Source organism: Peromyscus eremicus, chromosome 10 (genome assembly GCF_949786415.1).
Source record: "Peromyscus eremicus chromosome 10, PerEre_H2_v1, whole genome shotgun sequence".
NCBI lineage: Eukaryota > Metazoa > Chordata > Mammalia > Rodentia > Cricetidae > Peromyscus > Peromyscus eremicus.
Genome location: NC_081426.1, coordinates 64,158,078 through 64,180,730, shown reverse-complemented (window position 1 = coordinate 64,180,730; position 22,653 = coordinate 64,158,078). Strand labels below are relative to the sequence as shown.

Here is a 22,653-nt window from a genome sequence, read left to right as displayed (position 1 = left end):
GAAGAACCTTTACAGCTCATCTAGTCTACAGCCCTTGATAGTATGTGGAATTTAAATGATGGGTATGTTAGTAGGTAGTGTACATGTGTAAAAAAGGATTGTTAGTACCAAAGGCCTCTGAAGATAAGCAGATGTTGCAAAGTCTATGCTTTCAAAAAAAAAAAAAAAAGAAATTCATACAGTAGTAAATTCCACATGACTTTTGTGTAAAAAAAAAGATGTAGGACATATATCAATACATGTATTATGTTCTTTTTCAGTATAGAAAGTTCAAATTGGATCCTAATTATATGTCTTTTCAATACAGTTTTTAGAAATTTCAAGAGATGTCCAAAATGAAATATTAAAATAAATATAGTACTATGTCTTTTATTAGAAATGCTTCTCTTTAATTGTGTTATTATATGCTATAAGATTTGTTTATTTAAATATTTTTAAAAATCAAAACATTATATATATAATATATATATATTATTATATATATGCAATTATTCCTAGGATAGATGAGAAACTTGTGAATTAGAACAATAAAAATGCCCCCTGGCGTGATTCTGTCCTGCGCATCTATTCTGAGGAGCAGTAGGCAGTTTCCTCTGTCCGACTTCTCTCACACTGAAGTGCATACCTCCACCTCATGGAAGACTCGATGGACATGGACATGAGCCCTCTCAGGCCTCAGAACTACCTTTTCAGTTGTGAACTAAAAGCTGACAAGGATTATCACTTTAAGGTGGATAATGATGAGAATGAGCACCAGTTATCACTAAGAACGGTTAGTTTAGGGGCAGAGGCAAAAGACAAATTACACATCGTAGAGGCAGAAGCAATGAACTATGAAGGCAGTCCAATTAAAGTAACACTGGCAACTTTGAAAATGTCTGTACAACCAACAGTTTCTCTTGGGGGCTTTGAAATTACACCTCCTGTGGTCTTAAGATTTTTTCATTAGATAGCAGAAACTATAGTCTTCTTCCCTTGGACCAGTCTCGTCTCTGCCCTCTGTCTCCAATGGACTGAGCCTGGGTGGATCTCCTGGTTCCCACCCAAGCATCCTCTCTTGTGGTTTCCTCTTTTCCCCACACCATGCCTTCCATATTCTCTGACTTACTTCTATACAATACCTTTTATGATCCACTGGTGCTCAGAAGGATATGGCAATGACCACGTTCTTGGAGACACATGAAACTTTCTTATTATTGCATCTGCTATTTGTGAACCCTTATCTTTCATAGAACTGTTATATTTATGTTACAATACCCCTCAGAGAAAAGCAGTCTATGAATTATTCACTTTAAGAGAGGAAACTTGCTACTTAGTAAGCTCCCCCACTTGTCACATTCCAGGAATGTGTGGGTTGGGACAGAGTATATATCCAGATGCAGAGAAATCATAAAAAAAAAATAATAATGGTTTTCCTTCCTTGCCTAGCAGTTCTTTCAAACATGAACTATAGATTAGGATAATCCAGTAGAAAACCCAGGCTTAGCATCAGGAGGGATGACATAAGAAGACACTCATCTTTCCAGCTTGCCAGGGAGATGTTGTAATTCTTAGAAACACAGCAGGTCTGTTACAGACACATCAATCAGCCATCTGCACCCCTCGAAGCTCGAAGTTTACTTCTGTTCTCTTGACTCACTGTAAAAGTCGTAGTTTTTTTTCCCCCTAAACAAAGGAAGTGAGACATGCCAACAATTAGGACACCTGTCCTGAGAAATAAATGGGTCTTTGCCCACAGGAGTGTGGACCATGAGGCGTGGCCTGTGGGAAGGTAGCATGCGAAATTGGCCAGAGCCATCCTAGGAATATCAGTGACTGAACTGAAACAACGGAAGTAGATTCTCTTCAACTGGAACTGTGGGCACACGTCTAAGTGTTTCCTATGTCCGTTCTTCCTGACTTCATGATTTTTCCTTTTCTCTAGATTGCAATCCCACAAAAGAGCATCGCTGTGGGGATGGGCGCTGCATTGCGGCTGAGTGGGTGTGTGATGGGGACCACGACTGTGTGGACAAGTCTGACGAGGTCAACTGCTGTGAGTGCCCTCCCGGCCCCTGCCACCGGAAGTCTCATTTTGCTTGTTTTTCTTTTGGTTCCTGTTTAGACTTGTATGGAAACCAAAGTCCATTATGTAAACAGCACTCAGGGAGGATGGTTGCTTAAGCTTTGGTTCTATCGATCTGATTTCTGTCTTCTGTCTATGAAAGTAGCATTCAAGAGGTGTGAGAACAGTATCAATACAGCTCTGACCTCAAACCCCTCTGCTCCAAAGTCCAAGTTTAAATTGGCTGATCTGGCCCAGCAGTGTCTGCTTTTTCTCTTGCCGCTCCTGTATCCTTCATGTGTCTGGTAGTTTTCCAAAGGCAATTCTTTTCCCAGAGACTAGGGAGTCCCCTTTTCTCTGCAAATTATATATGAGCAGCCAAGCCTCCAAGCATGTTCTCAGGGGCCGTTTGTGGGAGAACACGGGAGAAGTGCCAGAGAGGAGGCAGCCTGTGCCAATCCTATAGTAACACAGCAAGAGTGTGAGAGTAATTAGCATTTCATAGCAGGCTATGTTTCTAGATACGTGAAAACTTGTTTTTACATCAACCTATAACAAGCGTGCTTGTTAACCATGTTTTCCCTCATGTTAACATGCTATCCCTCTGAAGACAGAAATGAAAAAAGTCAATAGTAAAAGTTACATCAACTGTTGAAATAGCACAACTGACCTGAGCTGATTAAAATGACGTATCTCACTCTATATATTTGAACAAAACCTTTTAGTTCACTTGGTAGAAAGGGTTAGCACACAATTTCCCCGTGGTGTCTGCATTGACATCAGGACCCTGGGTGAATGTCACAGTCTGAGGATGTTGAAGCTCTTTCTATGGAAACGCATGGTACTGTGCTTAATCCGTCCATGTCTTCTGTGCTTTATGGCAACTCTAGTTCACTTATAAAACATAATACAATGTATATGCTCTGTATATAGGTGTTATATTGAATCGTTAAAGAAATAATAATAAGGAAAATACTCTATACATGTTCAGTACAAATATATTTGCCCCAATATTTTTTTTATTTGTAATTAGCTGGATCTGTAAACTTAGAACCCATAGATATTGCATATGAAGTTGAATATTTACATATCTTATACTTAGAGGCAAAAATAGAAATGTAGATAACATAGTTTATATTTCGACATATGAAAAGCTGTATAAAAATCTTCATAATCATGGTACCTGGCTTTCTCTTTCCCTGCTTAGTTTGAAGTCCTTGCTCTGTAAGCCAGTGGGACAGAATGGCTGTATTAAAGTACTGGGGAGCGCAAGGTGCCAAATGAAACCCTTGTGGTGAGGAGCCTCTATTCACCAAGTGGGTCTTAATGTTAGATGGCAATTCAAGGAAGACTGAGATCACACGACACATGGGTTTCTGATGCTTTAAAATGCAGGAACTATAGAATTTTGAGAAATCACAAGAATCAGAAAGCTAAAGGTAAACAGACACCCCTCTTTCAATTACCAGTGGTAAATAAGTTAGACACTGAATACTCACTGTGTAGTAGGTTTTCTGGGAGTTCTTTCAAGCACATTGTTTCACTGGGTTGTTAAAAGGAAGCTGTGGAATGCAAGGTCTGGTGTGGAGTCAGACAAGCTTGTCCTCATAGTCTTCCTCTACCTCCCAGCAGCCTTGTGACTTAGGAATGGGCGTCGTGTTCTCTGGACTTCAGTTCCCTCATCTGTAAATAACAGCTCTAACATCTGTTTCACAAAGATCTGAACTTCATGTGTATGACACACCTACCACAGTTCTTACCACAAAACACACCCCTTATAAACTGCAATTTTTTTAAATCATTGCCAGTATCATTAAAAAGCACTCAGTTCTTGATAAGTGCTCTTTTATAAGGAAGAGAAAGTTTAGAAAGAAGGAAAACCCTCCATTCCAGAAATTCTTAGAATGAGGGGGGAAAAAAGTAGCGCTACATTTGAAAGAAAGCAGTGCCACATCCATTTGAGTACGCATAATAATCATTTGTTGGTGGTACCTGGTAAATGGGCCTTGTTTGTATGATCAGTAAGAGGCATCAATAAATAAGGCGACTGATCTTCCGGCCTCCCCCAGCTTGTCACAGCCAGGGCCTGGTGGAATGCAGGAGTGGACAGTGCATCCCTGGCACCTTCCAGTGCGATGGAGACGAAGACTGTCAGGACGGGAGTGACGAGGAGAACTGCAGTGACAGTAAGTATGTCCCCAGGGTCCCCAGTCCCCCAGAGCATTCTTGGATTGGTGGATCTTTCTCTGGGGGAAAAAACAGAACATCTGGAAGTTGCTTAGGCAGGATTTCCATACAGATGATTCCAGATTTCCTAGTCACCTTTTCTCTTGGTAAATATGGAATGCTTAAGCTGCACAGGCTGGAGACTCATTCCTAAGGCTGCAGGTTAGAGATGAAGCCACATGCATAGATTCTGTTGCGTCTTCTACGGGGAAAGCCTAATAAAGAGAAAACTTCAGTATGTAGCATGCAATTAAATGTGATTAGATCCCCCCAAAGAAGGAACTGGCTCATGAAATTAAGTGTAACTGTATCCTAATTTGGCTACGTTCAGAGAATCAGTTTAATGTTTCACATTGCCAAGCAACAGACTTAAATATACTTTAAAAGAAGAAAATAAAATCCATGCATGAAACTTAAACAGAAAAATGGAAATTAAGCATGTTGGATTTTAAATGTGATCATTTCTGTTAAAAAAAAAAAAAAGCAAGTTCCACACTGATTATTTTATCATCTGATTTGTCTGAAAACCTCCCTGCATGGGGTTGACAGAATATCCCCAAACTTACTAACTCCCTGACCTTATCAGTTTGTATGGTATCAGCATCGCACAGTGGGAATGGGCATGGCTATTGCACCCTGGTGCTGAGCTTCAATCCCCAGGCTACTGCTTGCTACCTGGGTGGCTTTAGGTGAGTCACTCCACTTTCTAGGTCACAGTTTCCACATCAGCTCAGGTGATGATAAGTCCTGTGTGGGACAAATGCCTGGTAAAAGCTAAATAAATATTGCCTGTTATTACATGGCTAATATGGGGTCATTTTTTTTTTCTCCTGGGAATCCAGCCTAACAAAACAGCTGATGGAGCTCGCAGTCTCATGAGATGGGTAGGCTTACACTCGGTATCCAATTGTGTAGTACAGGCTGCAGAGAACTCAGGGTGCTGTGCTTCTGTATGCTTGGCAGAGAGCCCCCAGAACAAAATTTATGATGGAGATGTACTAACATGTCAAGCTGAAGGATGAGAGGTGCTCTCAAGGAAGAGGGGAGCTCAGAAGAACATGGCAGACCCATAGCACCACATGACACCACATGGTCTTGAAGTAGGAAGTGGAAAGTGTGTGTAGGCTACAGAGTGAAGATCGTGTTGTGAGTTTTTCTACAGCTTCTTTCTGCTGCTTTTCTGCTCAGAAAGCCCTTCTCTCCTTCTCATGATAACTTACCCCACCTCTGCAGGCATCTTGGCCCTCCTGACTTAGTCTGCTTCAACTGTTCTTGATAAACACCTCTGGCAAAGCCGTGTTTTCACAGCCTGGTGAGGCACTGCTCACAACGCTGTCCATGTTAGACTTTGAGATTCACAGAGGTAGCCATACCTGTTTGTGTAGCTGGAAGTTTTCCTGTGTCCTGCCCTGTCCTGCAGCCGCTCAGACCCAAGTAAAAACACAGAGGCTTATAACAATGATGAATTGCGATGAATTGCATGGCCAATGACTCAGGCTTCTTGCTAGCTAGCTCTTATACCTTAAATTAACCCATTTCTATAAATCTATACTTTGCCACATGGCTTGTGGCTTACCGGTATCTTTACATCTTGCTTCTTCTGGCAGTGGCTAGCAGCGTCTCCCTGCTCTCTTTTCTCCTCCCTTATCTCTCCAGTTTGAATGTACCGCCTCACCTTATTCTGCCTCACCATTGGCCAAACAGCTTTATTTATCAACCAATCAGAGCAACACAAGTTTCACAGCATACAGAATGACATCACCCATCACTTTTGTTTTTCAGTATTTGGTTCCTGGCTTGTCATATAGGCTTGCCACAAAGCAGGCACTTAATATTTACTGAACTATTGAATGCATGATGTCCTAAAATGTCACAAAGATCTTACACTTATGAAAAATGTTTAAAGTTGCCTTGGGGGAAAAATTTGCCCCCAGTAGCTTTAAATGACAACAGTGACATCATTTCTGCAAGGTGACAATATACAACATTTTCACACTAGTGGGACTGGAGGAAGAATTCCAGTATAATATGCAATGCCTTAGAAACATGGATAAACATGACTGTATATGTACATATATGTCTATTTATACTCAAGAGTGCCTTGCAAGATATTCTGGATTCCAGATGGAATGTCTGAAAGTAATTGACCATAATAATGGGGGAGAGATGGAAAGAGAATGGGTAGCAATTTATGACTTTATCCACTTAATCTACAAATGACCAGGAAATCAATGGCAAAAGCAGTTTTCTCTCCACACACCTTAAGGAGAGGCCATCAGGGCAAAGGTTGCTGCCACTTTGGAAAGAAGAAGCCCTGATCTTAGTCATTAGAGCTCAGCTGATGATCTTTTCCAAGGATACTAAAAGTATGGGTAGCAGCTGTGAAAGACTTGCACTATGATACAGGATCTTGGAAATAGAGCATTCATGTTGCTGCCCTGTTGATTACCAGGGAAGACATTTTCCTTAGTCTGGAGAGTTGGGGGCAAATGAGTGTTTAAGACGTCATTTCCAAACCAGAATATCAGTGTCTCTAGATTACCTTCTTGCCCTTACATTGTCTGCACTTTATTTTGTGAAGTTTAGGCACATTTGTAAAAACAGCGTATGCTTTTCCCCATTGGAAACAACCATCTGTTGTTTCCTTTAGTGTGGTTTGCCTCATTTTTGATAATTTGTATGGAATTCTTTTGGCCACTGGGCTGCATTTAGTTGGTGGGATGATGAACCCAGAACATACCTATTCCATATGTGTTCAATATTTGGGGTGGGGCATGGGGGTGGGGGGAGACTGGAAGGGAATTAAAGCTGTGTCACCCTACAGCTCCAGGAGACATTCTTAGTCTTTCAGATGGAGGGTTGGGATTGGCAGGTAATGAAAGCTGCTGGGCTTTTCCCCTTCCACAGGTCAGACGCCATGTCCAGAAGGAGATCAGGGGTGCCTCGACAGTTCCTGCCTCGATTCATGTGCTGGTAGCTCTCCGTGCGACTCAGACAGCAGCCTGAGTAACTGTAGTAAGTATAACAGCTGACAGGGACAATCTTTGTGACAGACTGTATGTTCAGCCTCTTCCTACTGCATTGCCATAAACTACTGAAGTTTGGAATCGCTCCAAAAAAGTGTATATATATATATATTTGCTTTTTATTTTGTCCAAAGGTTGCATGTGGTAGCAGAAAAAGAACCAAAATGGTCTTCATTAACTAAATAAGAAACAAATGTGTGGCTGTGGAGGGGCCATCAATCCACATTGCTTAATGTCATTACCACCACTTTCAACTCAACATCAGCTCCTATAAATTATTTCCATGGCTCCATCTGCAGGCAGATGTTATTTTTCTTCTTTTTTAAAGCACAGCTTCCAAACTGGAGACTTCATCTAAGAAGCAGATAAGAGACTCATTGAAACGGTCACATAAAATTTGGTCAGTCTGTTCTTCCAGTAGATGCATTCTCACTGTTCCAGACACAATGGTGAACGATAATGGTCTGGGAATCATTGTGTTAATTTGTTTCAGGGACAGTGCAATGACTCCAATGGCAAAAGCAGGTGGCTGTCTCTAAATTATTTTTCAGTAAAGACTAGCTGAGGAAAGACTGAATGGGCATGAGTGACGAGTATCAGATAAACTCCCATGGGAAATTTTAACTGAACTAGAAAATTTCCAAAGACTGATTTTTAGAAATGATATCTTCCTCCTGAACTCAGTTAGCATACCACACTCACTTTTTTCATGTAGGTTAATTACTTGTTTGTTCTATCTTCATCTTGGGGTTAAAAACTTAGAAGCAGGTCAGTCAGCTTTCAGATATCAAAGGAGAGTTACTTCCTATCATGTACCCTCTCCATGAAGGCCATCAGAAGCTTTGAGGCAGTAGACTGAGGGGGCAATGGGCTTCCAGTGGCCTTGTGACATTTGAGGTAAATTATATCTCTGACTGGGATATCCCAGGATATCAATGCTCATGATTGCTAGCAAACTATTTGGCTAAATGGAAACTCCTCATCTCTCTGTAGTTCTCATATGAGGGGACTGTTTCTCTTATGTATTATATTAGCCCATCTTTTTGTTGCTAATGATGCAATACCACAGACTAAGCAATTAGCCAAGAAAAATTGTTTATTTTGTTCACAATTCTGGTTCAGGTTTGAGGGGCCCCATATGGCCATGTTCTTTTTACTGCTAGAAAATCAGAGTAGCATAAGACATCCTATGAAGGCACAAAAGAGATATCCTCTCTCTTAGCAAAATCCCCACTGCTCAGTCATGGACTCAACCTTGATGCTCTTATCACTTCCTACATGCCACTTAGAAGCATCATGGTCTGATTATGACTCTTCAGTCTTAATACCTCACAATGGGATTAAGCTGCGTGATTTCAGCACAGACGCATTATAATACCATATGAATGAACAGCACATATTAGTCTGACCATTAAGAAAGCATCAGCAGGGGCAAGGGACACAATTCAGATTGTAGAGTGCTTGCCTATCATGCGTGAAGCCCTGGCTTCAATCTTTAGCACCCACATCCACTCATGTCCATAATCCCAGCTCTTAGTATGCAGTGGCAATAATATTAGAAGTTCAAGGTCACCCTTAGCTACTTGGTGAATACCTGGTATATATGAGACATTGTTCCCCAAATAATTTTTAGTAATAAAACCAAAAGAAGATACACTGACCACTTTCTCTCTCAGTCAGTCATATCCAAACTACAGATTTGCATATAAATATATATGTGGATGTGTTCAGGATTCATTGATTCTATTATTTGGTTTTGCTTATATCACAATTATGTCTGGATCCTTTTTAAAGAATGATTTATTTTTATTTTATTTTCAACTTTTAGATGAATAATTTGAAGTGTGACAGTCATGTCAAAGATATGTGCTTAGTATTAAAATTTTCAGTGTTGTTTGACATGGAATGACACCGTTTAGACTAAAAAATGTAGACAGGGAAATGTTAACCCATGTCATACATGGGGAGAAGGGAAACTGAAAATCCTATTTTCTCTACATTTGAAACACTTCAAAATCTAAAAATTTAGGGGCTAAACATATAGCTCAGTGGCTGTTCTTCCAGAAGACCTGGGTTTGATTCCTAGTACCCACATGGTGGCTCATAAACATCTGTTACTCAGTTTCCGGGGATTCAGTACCCTTTTCTGGCCTCTGTATTTACCATATGCACACGGTGCACAGACATAGAGGCAGGCAGAATATCTATCCATATTAAATATAAATAAATAAATAAACAAATAAATAAATAAATCTCAAAATTTTTTCCAAAATCTAAAATTTAGAGTACAGTGTCATCCTACAAAAAAAGAATCATAAGAAGGGCGAGCAGCTGGCTCTGGCTTGTACATTAAGCAGAACTTGCAGTGAGTGCACAAGGTCCAGGCATATAACAGGAACTGCCCTCTTTAAGGGAGAAAACAGGAATCATGTCCCTAGCTTACGGGAGGTAACTTCCAGCATGGAGGACACCTTGTAGTCTCCTGAGTCACATTTACCATGTTGTTCTTTGCATGTTCTTTCAACATATGCTTTCCCTAGCATCTCCCCAGCTCCTTGGTTCTCCACGCACATCTCCACTAACTCCTTCCCATATGCAGCAAACACTTGAAGACCACGTATTCTGAGTGTCAGACATTGGGCCAGGCATTGGTTCCTCACTCCTTCCATTATTGAAAGCAGTATCGGGACCTAACTTCCAGCTACCTCTCAAGGAGCCCCTGGGTGGATTATGTACGTGTGCTTGGTTCTCTGTACAGATGGTCAAGTAGCACATCCTCTTGTAAATCTGTTCACAGACAAGGAACTGTGATTATTTGACAGTGCTTACCATCATTGACATCAATGGTGTTTCTCTTCTTAGCCCTCATCTCTCTGATGGTGTTTGTTTTTTCCAATCGGAGCTCACAAAGAGAGAACAGGGAATAATAGATTGGAAGCAAGTTATTCGGAGCAAAGCTACTTATTTCTTCCTCCTCTTTTCCTCCCCCCTCTTTTTCTTTCTTTTTTTTTCCTTTTGTGTGTGTGTGTGTGTGTGTGTGTGTGTGTGTGTGTGTGTGTGTGTGTGACAGAGTCTCACTATGCATCCCCACATAGCCTGGAACTCTCTATGTAGACCTGGGTGGCTTTGAACTCAGAGATTTGCTGAACTTTGCCTCCTGAGCCCTAGGATTAAAGGCACATACCATCACACTTCTTTCTCTTGCTCAGTGTAAAATTATACCTTAGAATATGGAGGGAAAATGAACGAGTAGACACACAGATGATGAAATATATCATTAAAGCTCATTACTTAGCATTGTGAACAGTATTGTTTGGTTTGATGTCCTTGACATTGTGAGTGAAGAAAGCTGATATTCGTTTTACAGAGCCAGCACGTCACCAAAGTTTCTTGGAGTCTAATCTCTGAAGACACTAGTTCTTGCCGTCTCATAAAAGTTACCCAGCTCTTCAGTGGTCTCTCAGGATGCATTGTGTGGGATGCAGTTCTCAGGATACTTGAGATGACTTCAGTGGCTCCAGTGGGAAGCCAAGGTTGACAATGGCTGCCCTAGTGGTCAGTTTGTGACTTGGCTGCATGGATTTGTGCTCCTCTCCTCTGACATTGCCTGAGGAAGATTTTCATATTTCTCTGTGTATTTTATTTTTCACTAGAACAGTGGTTCCTAACCTTCCTAATACTGCAACTCTTTAATAAAGCTCTTCATGTTGTGGTGACCCCCCCAACTGTTGCAAAATAGAATATTTGTTTAACCATATAAAGATAGTTTACATTTGTTTGGGTTGCAGGATATTTATTTAACTATGTAAAGATGTGTTGCTCTTTTACCTCACCTGCCTAAGGTACCTGATTGGTCTAATAAAGAGCTATATGGCCAATAGCTAGTTAGAGGAGGGATAGGTAGGGCTGGCAGGGAGAGAGAAAAGGGGAGCCAGCCCATGGGGGTGGGGTGGGATGGGGATGGGGAGGCAGTCCACCAGAGTCCAGCCAGCCAGGGGCCAGCCAGCCAGACATGGAGGAAGCAGGAAAGCAGGATGGACAGTATGTAGATGAGGTAAATGAGCCTCAGGGCAGCACATAGATTAATAGAAAGGGGTTAATTTAAGTTAAAAAAAAACCCTATCTAGAAACAAGCCTAAGCTAAGGCTGAGCATTCATAATCAATAGCAAATCTCTGCATCATGATTTGGGGGCTGGCAGATTAAGAAAGTTTGTTATGCCCAACCATAAAATTATTTTCATTGTTCTTCATAACTGTAATTTTGCTACTGTTATGAATCATAATGTAAATATCTGTGTTTTCAAATGGTCTTAGATGACCCCTGTGGAAGGGTCATTTGACCCCCAAAGGGGTCACAACCCACCTTGGGGACCACTGCACTTGAGAAAGCCAGTGGCTTACTTTTCATTACCACAAATGCCTAACATTACAAACAAAAACCTCAAGTTTACATCTCTGTGCATGAGACAATGTATTGAAAGGCTCAAAGCATCAGAGGAACAGCTTTGAACAGCCTGGATTATTCTGTCCATGCCTGCCTGGCATCCTGACATCTATCTCTATGCCCTGCAGGGAGCAAATTGCAGACACAGCTTTGCACTGGAGGTAGGAGTAGAGATGATGTTTTTATGGCACAGAGAAACCAATCTATCACTTTCCTGTCATAGGATATAATCCAGGCAAAGGGGAGCACCAGCTGGAAAGAATCATTCCCATGGTTATCTATTCCTCTTTGTACGTATGTTCATCAAGACCCCATGAAGCCTGGTGTGGTTGTCATGCCCCTGGGTATTTTCCTGTGTTCCCGATGTTCTAATTTTCTTTACTTCAACATGGCCACTCACCTGTTCTCTTACTTTACCTTCTAATGCTCTTATTGAACACTGAGGAAGAGGAAGGACTGGATAACTTTGCCCTAGATAACTTCTTTCTCATCTACAATTTTTTTTTGTCTGATCTTTGCAAACTCCAATTGGAAGAAACAAATAGCATGGGTCTATGATCAGGAAGCAAAACATCAAAATGGTCAAGACTTCAGTTCTTGGTAGCAAATAGTAGATAGGAGGAATGGTGTCTTTCTACAAGGGTCCCCACCTGCCAAGTGAGTAGATGATGAACTGACATATTAGTACTGGGATGACACAACGAGTTAATGAATCAAGGCATGGGACATCTACAGCTGGTGACATCACAATGACTGTGTGTGGGGGGATCAGAAACCACACGGCTGCTGAGGAGAAAACAGCCACTGTCTACAGTCCTGGCAAACACACAAAGCCTAGGATACCCTCCTGGCGCTGCCACCCAAGTTCAGGAAGTAGGGCAGGCAGGGCTCTTCTTCAGCTGCAGTAGGAGTGTGCAACCAGCAAATCCAACAAACTGTGTGTACTCGGCGGGGCACATGTCTGGGTTTTCAACAGTGAACTGTAAAGAAAAACAAGCGATGGAGAGGGGAACCTAAAGCTTGAAGCTAATTAGATGACAGGTTCTTGACAAACAGGCAAGCTTGAGCTGGAATGTGACGGTAAAGACAAGCCAGGCAGTGACAACTGTAAGACTCGCTTTTCCTTTGGGAAGAAAGGGGAAGGTTGAAACAAGACAGGATCTAAGGGGAGTGGGGGAGGTGTCTGAGTTTTTGCCCGATCTCCCTTACTTGCAGTCACAAGGATATTTACTTTCTCACAGCCCACAGACTGTTATAAACAAAAATGATCAGTACAGGTTTAGAGTTTGCAGCAAAGGATGTCTGATCAGTGTGAGTAGATGTTGAACATGTCATCTTTTCCTGTAAATGGTCATCACTTAATACCCAGTTTCCAGTAACTTTTCAGCTCTGCAATCATGTGCAGTTCATAGCCCCATCTTTATGCGGGATTTAACAACTCTTGCTGCAGACTTTGAAAATGAGCTACCATAGGCTTTAAAAACAGATATTTATTAAACCTTATCTACAGTCAGGACCTGGTGAGCAGAGAACTTACAGAGAACTTAGGCTCCGGACTGGCCATTCTGTGCTAAGCATCCCTGCGTTTGTGACGTGATCGCCCTCTAGTGACCAATTTAAAGTAAGCTCGATGTTCATGATCAAACTGTAAAAGTTTACTGATCAAAGCTACCAGATTTGGATTTGATGAGTATCTAAGGGTCTAACTTGTTCAGCCATCTGAAAAGACTGCCTTTTAAGGGAACAGTACATAAGATCCAATCCTTACCTCACTCAATAAAGATCTCCCGTGCAATGCGTGCTCATCACGTAATCTTTTCATCACCCTTGGCTGGGAATCGCTGAAAGTTACGTTTCGACAAATCAAAAGTGACACATTCTCCTTACGTCAAAACAGAGAGAAATTATCCGTGAGACATGATATGATATCTATTCACCACCTAATTAAAATATTCGCATAAAAGGTTAAACCTTGGCGGGGTGGTAAAGGAAGGGAGAGAAAGGAAAGATGTGTGAGAGAAGGATTGCCTCAGACGTCTGTGAATAAGGCCAATCTGTCAAATTGTAAGTCTATTAAGGGAAGGAGGAAAAGAGGCCCGCACCTCTGGAACTGAAGATGTTCGTGATAGTCAATGAAGCCTGTAATATGAGCAACAGGGAGACGAACAGGAAGGGTATGAGTCTTCATTGGCAAAGGCAAACACAGACCTCTGTGTCTGTATAAACACCTGCATGTATGAATGTGAGCAGGGAAAGGAACAGGTGGGGTTTAAAGTCTTCTAAAGACTCCAAGAGAGGCAGGGAGAAAGGAAGGGGGGTTAATGAGATGTTTATGCATTTTTTTTGTTATGGTTAAAAAGAAAATATTTTAAGAATCTGAACACAATATTTGCTTTACTCTGAGCAGATAGAGCAAGTGACTGGAGATTAAGGGGCTTAAATAGTAGATATTTAGATCCCACAGACCCAGGGTCTGGAAGCTTGAGGTCAGGTGCCAGCACAGCTCAGGCATGGAATCTTCTTGACGACAGAAGGGCAATTTCCTTTTGTATCTCATATGCCAGAATAAGAGGGTGATTTCTCTGAGATCCTGGATGTTGGGTACTGAGGGAGCCCGTTTTCGGGTTCTTCGTGGCTTTACCCAGCAGGTCCACATAGAGGATAATTAGGACCACAGGCCTGAGTGCAGGTGACTGAGATGGTCTGCACTTGGCTGTGCTTCACCCCTTGGCGTCTCTATAAATACCCTGGGGCAGAGCCAGTCAGGGCCTGTTGGAATAGATCCAGGTCCTCTTGAGGCTATCCTTTATTTTCTGTTTATCTCCGCAAGATTCTCCGCAATAAATCCTTCTATCTAATATTTCCTGCTGCTCACACTCAAGAAAACTCTGGGGAGCTGTGGGGGTGGTGGGTAAATGCCTCACAGGGTACTGATCCAATTTTTAAAGATGCTGTTCTCATGACCTAGTCACCTCACAAGGGCCCTGCTTCCCAATACCATCACAATGGGGTGAGGATTTAAGCTTATGGCTTTGAGAGAATATAAACACTGGGTCCTTAACACCCTTCCTTCATAAATAGGGGAGCCACTGAGGACCAAACCTTTACCTCCCCTGCCTTCTTGTCTTTCCACCTTACTTTGTCCCCAATACAATGCCAGTTTCCTGGTGTCCTGGCTTCCCCAGGAAACAGAGAGTCCTAGCACATCTTGTCCATGACATCTTTAATCTAGTCAGCCCCTCATGAATATTATATCCACAAAACTTTCATAGTCTCTAGATTAATAAATACTTTTGAGGCTTATTTTATCCCAGTCCTTATTAATCATTTATTTGTATCATCCACTTTTCAGACAAAAAAAAAAAGGTATGATTTGAATAATTACTCAGGATAAGGCATGGAATCTTTAGAGTGCCAAGTCAGTTTTATAACACATGTCTAATTAACTCTATGCAGGTCAATGGTATAACCTGCTGCTGGACTCACCAAGGGGACAGAGAGCCTCTACGGCCTTCCCTCAACCTGCCGGAACCCACCTGTCCTCGGAGGCTTGAATTGCTCTTGGTTATCTCGTGCTGTCCCTTTGCACTTCTAACATTTTGATCAGTGTCACTGTGTTAGTAAATTTAGGCTGCAGTCACACAGTACCATAGGCTGTGAGTCATAAACAACAAACCTGTGTGCCTCACAGTTCAGAAAGCTGCAAGTCCATGATCAAGGTCCTGGCAGATTTGAGCTCCAGGGAGGGCTTGCTCAGTCCGTGGCTTGCCAAGTGCTGCAGTCTTGCTGTGCCCTTACATGGGGGTCAAAGCAAGACTACCGGCTTTAAGAATGCTGACTCCACCACGAGCTTGTCTCCTGTCATTTATACGGTATCTAAGTTTAATTACCTTCCAAAGCCCCACCTCTGAGTGCTATACCATTGGGGGTTATGACTCTGAATTTGGGGGTGAGAGAGACATAGTCCATGATGAACTTTATCCAGCCTGTTCACATACTCTGCAGGCAGTACATTTGTCTTCTTTTCTGCCAAGACTGTGGAGTCCCAAAATGGCAGGGACATTGCTTTTCCTTTTTCAGTGCCTAAAACAGTCCCTGACACATTTCCCCTCTTCCTTCCTCCGTTCTCTGATGTCGAGATCTAAATGTCATTTCTTTAAACTCCGAGACTGATGTAGAGGAGGCAAGAAGGTCAAGGAGGAGTACAGCAGGGTGTAATAAGCAGGAGCCCACGGCATGTCTGTAGTGCCAGGACCCTCACACTCTTCAGGAAGCGTGGGAAGAGCCCGGAGTCAGGAAGGTCTCCGGAAGTGGTTTTATGTGGGCTGAGATCAGCATGCTGGAGAAGGAATGACTTACTGAGGAAGACAGAGAAGGACTATGTCTGGAACCAAGTTCTAGAAGCATAGCAACTGGAAGCATGGCCCAGCTGGGTGAATGATACCAGGAAAAGACGTAGGAAAAGAGGCGCGTACGGGCTGCATGAGGACATATCCTTCTGGAATTATTTGGGTTGCAGGGGGCATAAAACCAACCACAGCAAAGATCTGCTGATGCCATAGTTACAGGCTGTAGTTGAAGAATAAAGTAAGGCCTTAGACTTCAAGCTGACATGCTTGCCTTTTATCCTCATTAGCAAGAAGCATCTAACAAATCTCAGCCTCTTCTTAGGCTAACGGTATAGCCTTAGCTTTAACTCCATTGGTCAGTAAGAAGCATATGCTCAGAAATTGTCTCATCACCCATTTAATTAAACTCACTGATTTTTTAAAAAATGTCTGTGAAGATAATGGGGCTTATACTATTTTAGAAGCAATGAATAAACCAGCAGGAAAAGAAGGGAACTGAACAAAAGACTAAACAGCGAGATGAAGTTGAGTCAACTTAAAAAATGATGAAGGGCTTTCTCAATGTGTGTGCTGGACACGATGCTGGCAGCGTCATGCATAGAAGTGAACATGTTTGTCATGGCTCTTCTGGAGCAGGGTCCCTGGTTTTGATGCCCATGGACAAACGTCATGCAGTTTAGTTTTTGCTACTTAGTCTCTGGGCTCCTTAAACTATCCCCCTCACAACCCCTTACTGTTTTTATTCTAACTTCAGGTATCTAGGTATAGAAAATAGAAATGCAAAGTGAACATTTATCACTACTAATTCATAGAAAGATTTGTTTTAAAACAAATCTTCACATTCATAGAGTTTTACCATTTATTAGAGATAAAAAAGCAAATTTGCATAATAATGAGATAGATGGGCTTATGTTACATAAAAATTGTATTTGTTGAATCTTTTATATGGAACTAGACATTTGGCTCATACTTGCAATTTTAGAACTTAGAAGGCTGAGGCACAAAGATGGCTTTGGCTTTGGGGTCAGTGTGAGCTATATAATGAATTCCAGAGCAACCTGAGCTAGAATATAAACAAAAATATAGAGCAACAAAACAATCAACCAAAACCCAAAACAATAGCAAAAACCAATCGATACTATAAGACTTAGAGCATCATTAATGTTTTCCAAAGTTGGTCCATGTTTAATTTTATAATTCTCTACATCGAGGATGCTGCCTTCATTTGCATAAATACATAGTACAAATCAGTTTAAGTATATTTAGGACTTTCAGAAACTGGGAATCCTAATCTCAAGATGAACTTCATTGAACAAGTTTTCATGAAATGCAAGTCAGCCATTCAAACAGTACTAAAAACCAAATTCTAACACAGCACACTCTGAACATACACTAATTTGATACATGCTGAAGAAAGATGGAAAATATTGTCTTTATTTCCTGTTATTAAACCATTCTGCTTCAATAAGAGATGAAAACTTGTATATACAGTGAGAGCACTGTAGCTCATAACAGACGGTATTCTGGGACCTGAGTCTGCTTCTATAAGAGATGAAAACTTGGTATATACAGTGAAAGCACTGTAGCTCATAACAGATGGTATTCTGGGACCTGAGGTATTTCATGCAGCATTTGCTGCTGGCACACAGGATGTATACAATGTGCACTGTAGAATGTGTTCAGAACCAAGGCTGCAGTGAAGTCACACAATGCAACATTTGTGAGTGTCAGAAATACCTCGGATTCACTGTGTGCTTTATTTTGAATTACATTTTGGCCACTGTATATTCAGAAACCTTTGATTTTTTTTTAATACGTTATTTTACAACTCTCATGCATGGTTGTGTAACCAGGACCCAGAGTTTTAGAAGCTGTGATCTAAATCAAGTAAAGTAGACTTTGAGAGTGGAAAGCTTAAAAAGGTTGTTTTTAATATTCAGATTTGTATTTGTGTATTTTGTTAGGTCAATGTGAGCCAATCACTCTGGAACTCTGCATGAATTTGCCCTACAACCATACACATTATCCAAATTACCTTGGCCACGGGACTCAAAAGGAAGCGTCTATCAGCTGGGAGTCGTCTCTCTTCCCTGCACTTGTTCAAACCAACTGTTACAAATACCTCATGTTTTTTGCTTGCACCATTTTGGTTCCAAAGTGTGATGTGAAAACAGGCCAACGCATCCCTCCTTGCAGGTAAAATAATGAACTATCTACATGCTATCTCAGAGAGAACCAAAAGAATACAAAGTTGAGTTTAGACAAAATAAATATTGCCAAGGACTCTGAAAGTTAACAAATTCAAAAGATAAAGAAGTCAGAAGAAAATGAGTATTTGAGTAAGAATTCATCCTTCAAGCACCAAACATGGAAGGTGTTAACTTCCTTCTATGACATGTCACGTGCTCTTATCTATTTGTGTTCTGATTTGATGGATCACAAAGTATCCTCTTGAATGTAAGTTCATGTTGAGGTTCTGCTCAGTGGTAGAGCATCCTTTAGAATGTTTGAGGCCCTGGGTTGGACCACTAATACCCTAAAGCAAAGCAAAGGAAAACAGAGTGTGAGGAGCTAAGGAAGGAGCTGTGTCTGCCACTTTGTCTGGAAACACTGATGTATCCATTTTTTAGATTAATTAAATGTGTCCTTCATCAGTGTGTTGAAGATGCTGTCCTGTGATAGTCCTTACAGGTTAGTGTGACTCCATAGGGAGATAGGCTAGGCATGCACAGGAGGGACAGTGATGCATATCACTGACATTTTCTGCTTGTCCGAATGAAAGTAAGGCAACATCTTAAGAACAGAGCTTAAACCTTGGGACTGAACAATATCCGAGAGCCAGTACTATTGCTGTGGAGTCCATGGTTAGTGTCAAGTCTTCTCTAGCCGCTTTGTGCTCTTAAGACAAACTACTCAGTCTCTTTGGTCCTCAGGTCCTTTCACTGGTGAAGTAAGTATTTTGTTTGTTGAGTTTTGTTTCAGTGAGAGTTCAAGAAAGGACTGTGAAGTTAAGTAAATGCTGAGGCTTCCGAATTGGATGAAAGCTCTGTGGTGACTTGTGGAGCTAGGAAGATAGCACATGGGCTCAATTGCTTGGTGGCAGTTGTGTCCCTTTCTGGGCCACATGTTAGAGGTTGTAGTCAGAGAATGTGCATATCCAAGATGACAATCCCAGAAGTGACTGTTGCTACATTCTGCAATGCTGTCTTGCAATGAAGGGTGGCTATGTGGATGCACTAGCCTGAATGTGAGAGGTAACTTACAGAAACCATATGTTGGGAGCAGAAGTCACACGGAGCTGTAAGAAGAAGAAATAATATCAGTATAGTAGACAGATGGGAAAGCAATAAATTTAAGGCTGTATATCAAGTGGATGATGAAGTAGGGTATCTCTAGAGTCAGGGCAGGAAACAATAAGATTGCAGAATGACTCGGGCAGCTGAACAAATCATACAAGAAGAAGAGAGTAAAATTTAGTGTTTGCTTGGACAAAAGTAATTCTGAAAATTTTATTACATGCCCAACCAAGTATTGTTAGAGTATCTACTGACTGCATATTGAAAAGTTATTTGTAAATCTTACTCTGTTTTTCCTAAGCAAGGTCAATGATGATAGTGAATTGCTACTTTGAACAGATTTTCTCAAGCTGTGTTTGATTTTCTTTTTATATCTATATAAAATTCCCCTAATGCTATAACTATAGTTATAAATGTATATCCATATTGAATTTTATGGCTTAAAATTAAATGACTTAAAAACTAAAATGACTGGTTGCAAATGGTTCTGAGATATTGAGTGAACTTGTTGATAAACTTCTTTCAGTGACTTTAATTCTGCTTTTTAGCTTTAATGATATATGTCTTTCAATCTTCAGTGACAGCAATAGGAACATTTTGATATGTATGCATAAATCTATTTCATTATAACAAATTAATATGCTCCTAAGCTTATGAATTAATGTATGGCTGCTTCTGCTGAGTCTGTTTACTAACCTTAACCCTTAATTTTGAGTTACACATCTGAAGATAACCAACCTTACTGAGCCTCCCAATGCCACAAAAGCTTGAAGATTATTATATATCATGTTCAAAATCCCCTTTGACTGGGGTTACACCATCATGGCAGGTGCCTACCACTGAGGGCCACACAGATTTTGACAAGAACTTCCTTGAACTTCTGGGGATGCTATTAGTATTATTTTCATTTTATAGTAAAATTCAGAAGTGGTAGAGTCAATGGTTACCTTAAAATGGCAGCTATGGCTGAGTTTGTACATTTGTTATACATTGTTATATCTAGCAAAACTGTAATTCCGAATTAGTGCCTGAATAATATTGAACTTACCATTTTTTTCAAACTGAATATGAAAATGGCCCATATTCATTATGGTTGAAAATTCCAAACCTAAACTAGAAATTGAGTTTTACCTTTAGAATAAGCAAGGAAGCAGTATTTATGGAAGCTGAAGAAGGGGAAACAGAGACAGAGCCCCTGGTAAGCTAGCATAGCACATGACCCCTCCACCCCACTACTCACCAGAGGAACGCTCAGCTGGAGGCTTTTGTATAGGCTCATGGTCCATGGTGATAGATGATGGGAAGTGATATTGGGCATTCCTCTGCTTAGAACCAGAGGCTGGAGAATGTTGGCCTGAAACACAGTAAAATAGGAAGCCAAAGGGAAGGGGATCTGAGTTTTGAAGAGTATTTCACTTTTCTGTTTTCAGTGCAGTCTCTCTTGGTGAAAGCAAGTGGGTCCTCTTTGTAGAGGTATCGATTGTTTGGGTTTTCTAAATGCCGATTGTGTATCTATGCGTGCCGGTAGGTTTCTGCATACTTCCTTATACATACAATCCCACAAAGCTTTAAACCCTTCCTGCACTCAAAGCATACACTTGCAGTGGAGCTGGATGACTTCTGACACGTTGTCTTTCTGCTCGCAGACCCCTGTGTGAGCACTCTAAAGAGCGCTGTGAGTCTGTTCTTGGGATCGTGGGCCTCCAGTGGCCTGAAGACACAGACTGCAATCAATTTCCAGAGGAAAATTCAGACAATCAAACTTGTCTCCTGCCCAGTGAAGATGTGGAAGGTTAATGTTCCAGTTTATTCTAGCAGGGCATCTAACATGGATGAACATGTCAGCCAGTTTTTGCTGTCTCTGAATTAGGAAGGGTTGTTGCTGGCTTTCTATTTAGTTATCAATTAGACTTTGTAGGTGAGTTATGCCAGAAATGACTTGATCACCCTAGAAGGCTCTGGCATGTAAGTGTCAGCTGTTATCATTGCTATCACATGTAAAATAATTTTAAGAAATGAAAATGAACTCAGAGATGAGCTTACTCATCCAGAAACTTCCCACTTTATGCATACTCCACTTACACAACTAGTTATTTGTGGATGCTGTTTCTTTTAGGAGCCGTGAAACTAATGATAAACACCAACCCTTGGTTCCTCCAAGTGAGAAGGCAGTGTAGGATTATGAATAGAAAAGTAGATTTGGGGAATGGTGATTCAAATGAAAGATTAGCACTTCTGGGAAGCAGGGATCATGGACTGCACCAGGGATTTCAGGCTCAGGCCATCGTTAGGTGTCTGTTCAGAAAGGGAACTAGTTATGGCAAAGGTGCTAAGTGCTGATCTGGAGAGAGGGTACCAAGGGCGAAGGAGAGGGATGGAGATGAGCAGCGGGAAGAAAGCCAAGAGAACTCCAGGCACTTTAGCTGTGTGAGGCCTGTTCTATCTTCAGTGCTTGCCCGTTCTCAACACCCCAACTGGAAACACAGATGTTAGTTGATGTCTGTGCAATTCTGTCCACTGAGAGCAGCCCTGCTTTTTGACAGAATGTTCTCCGAGCCACTTCAAGTGTCGCTCAGGGCGGTGCGTGCTGGGTTCCAGAAGATGTGACGGTCAGGCTGACTGTGATGATGACAGTGATGAAGAGAACTGTGGTAAGTGTGGGAGACAGCTTTCATAGGTAAACGGCTGCTTGTTCTAAGAGGCGGCATCCGCCTAATGCTAATGCATTTTCTCCTGACATCGACAAGCCGTAAGGCATGAACTGATAGGATTTTTCTACTAAATTACATTTTAATTTATAATAAAGTTATAATTTATATCCTTAATTATAATATATGTCTACACACACACACACACACACACACACACACACACATATATAAAGAGGAAAAGGTCACAAATGTGAGGAACCATTTTTGTTATTAAATTGCAAAGCAGTTGTTATTTGGTTTATGGGAAGAATAACGATGTCTTGGCGTAGCCTTTGAGAGCTGCTAATCAGGCATCTGCATCCATGAAGACAGTTCAGGCAACAAGGCTCACATTTAATTGAGATTCATTTTCATGCCCCTCTCGTCTCTGCCTCTGTTGAAACAGATAAAACTCTGCTTGACACTTTTTCCGTTGAGCCCCAGAGTCACCCATGGAGAGGCTGAAGATGTCACTGGCAATTTGAACACAGCATTCTCAGTTTATTGTCCTGAAAACCGTAGTTCTTGTAAGCTGAGCATGTCCAGGGATCAGAACACAGACGGTGTTTTTCAACAC

At 41.3% G+C, this 22,653-nt stretch overlaps 1 protein-coding gene and 1 long non-coding RNA gene across 5 annotated transcripts in view; one reads left to right on the top strand and one right to left on the bottom strand.

Annotated features, from left to right (window-relative positions):
* The window catches only part of Corin (corin, serine peptidase), a 202,088-nt gene that overhangs the window by 139,107 nt on the left and 40,328 nt on the right, over nucleotides 1–22,653 (top strand). For all 3 annotated transcript variants that reach the window (XM_059275966.1, XM_059275965.1, XM_059275964.1), the window contains 6 exons: nucleotides 1,925–2,035; nucleotides 4,114–4,230; nucleotides 7,178–7,285; nucleotides 18,055–18,286; nucleotides 21,033–21,178; nucleotides 21,930–22,037. In XM_059275966.1, the coding sequence (XP_059131949.1) occupies nucleotides 1,925–2,035; nucleotides 4,114–4,230; nucleotides 7,178–7,285; nucleotides 18,055–18,286; nucleotides 21,033–21,178; nucleotides 21,930–22,037 (822 nt within the window). The remainder of the gene's footprint in view (nucleotides 1–1,924; nucleotides 2,036–4,113; nucleotides 4,231–7,177; nucleotides 7,286–18,054; nucleotides 18,287–21,032; nucleotides 21,179–21,929; nucleotides 22,038–22,653) is intronic.
* LOC131921244 (uncharacterized) lies at nucleotides 1,461–15,360 on the bottom strand. Of its 2 annotated transcripts, none has more exons than XR_009381909.1 (4): nucleotides 15,278–15,360; nucleotides 13,510–13,623; nucleotides 4,037–4,485; nucleotides 1,461–2,504 (listed from the first exon to the last, which is right to left on the bottom strand). It is a non-coding gene; the product is annotated as an uncharacterized LOC131921244 (long non-coding RNA). The 2 variants fall into 2 exon arrangements; XR_009381910.1 differs by lacking the exon at nucleotides 1,461–2,504 and adding an exon at nucleotides 2,625–2,938.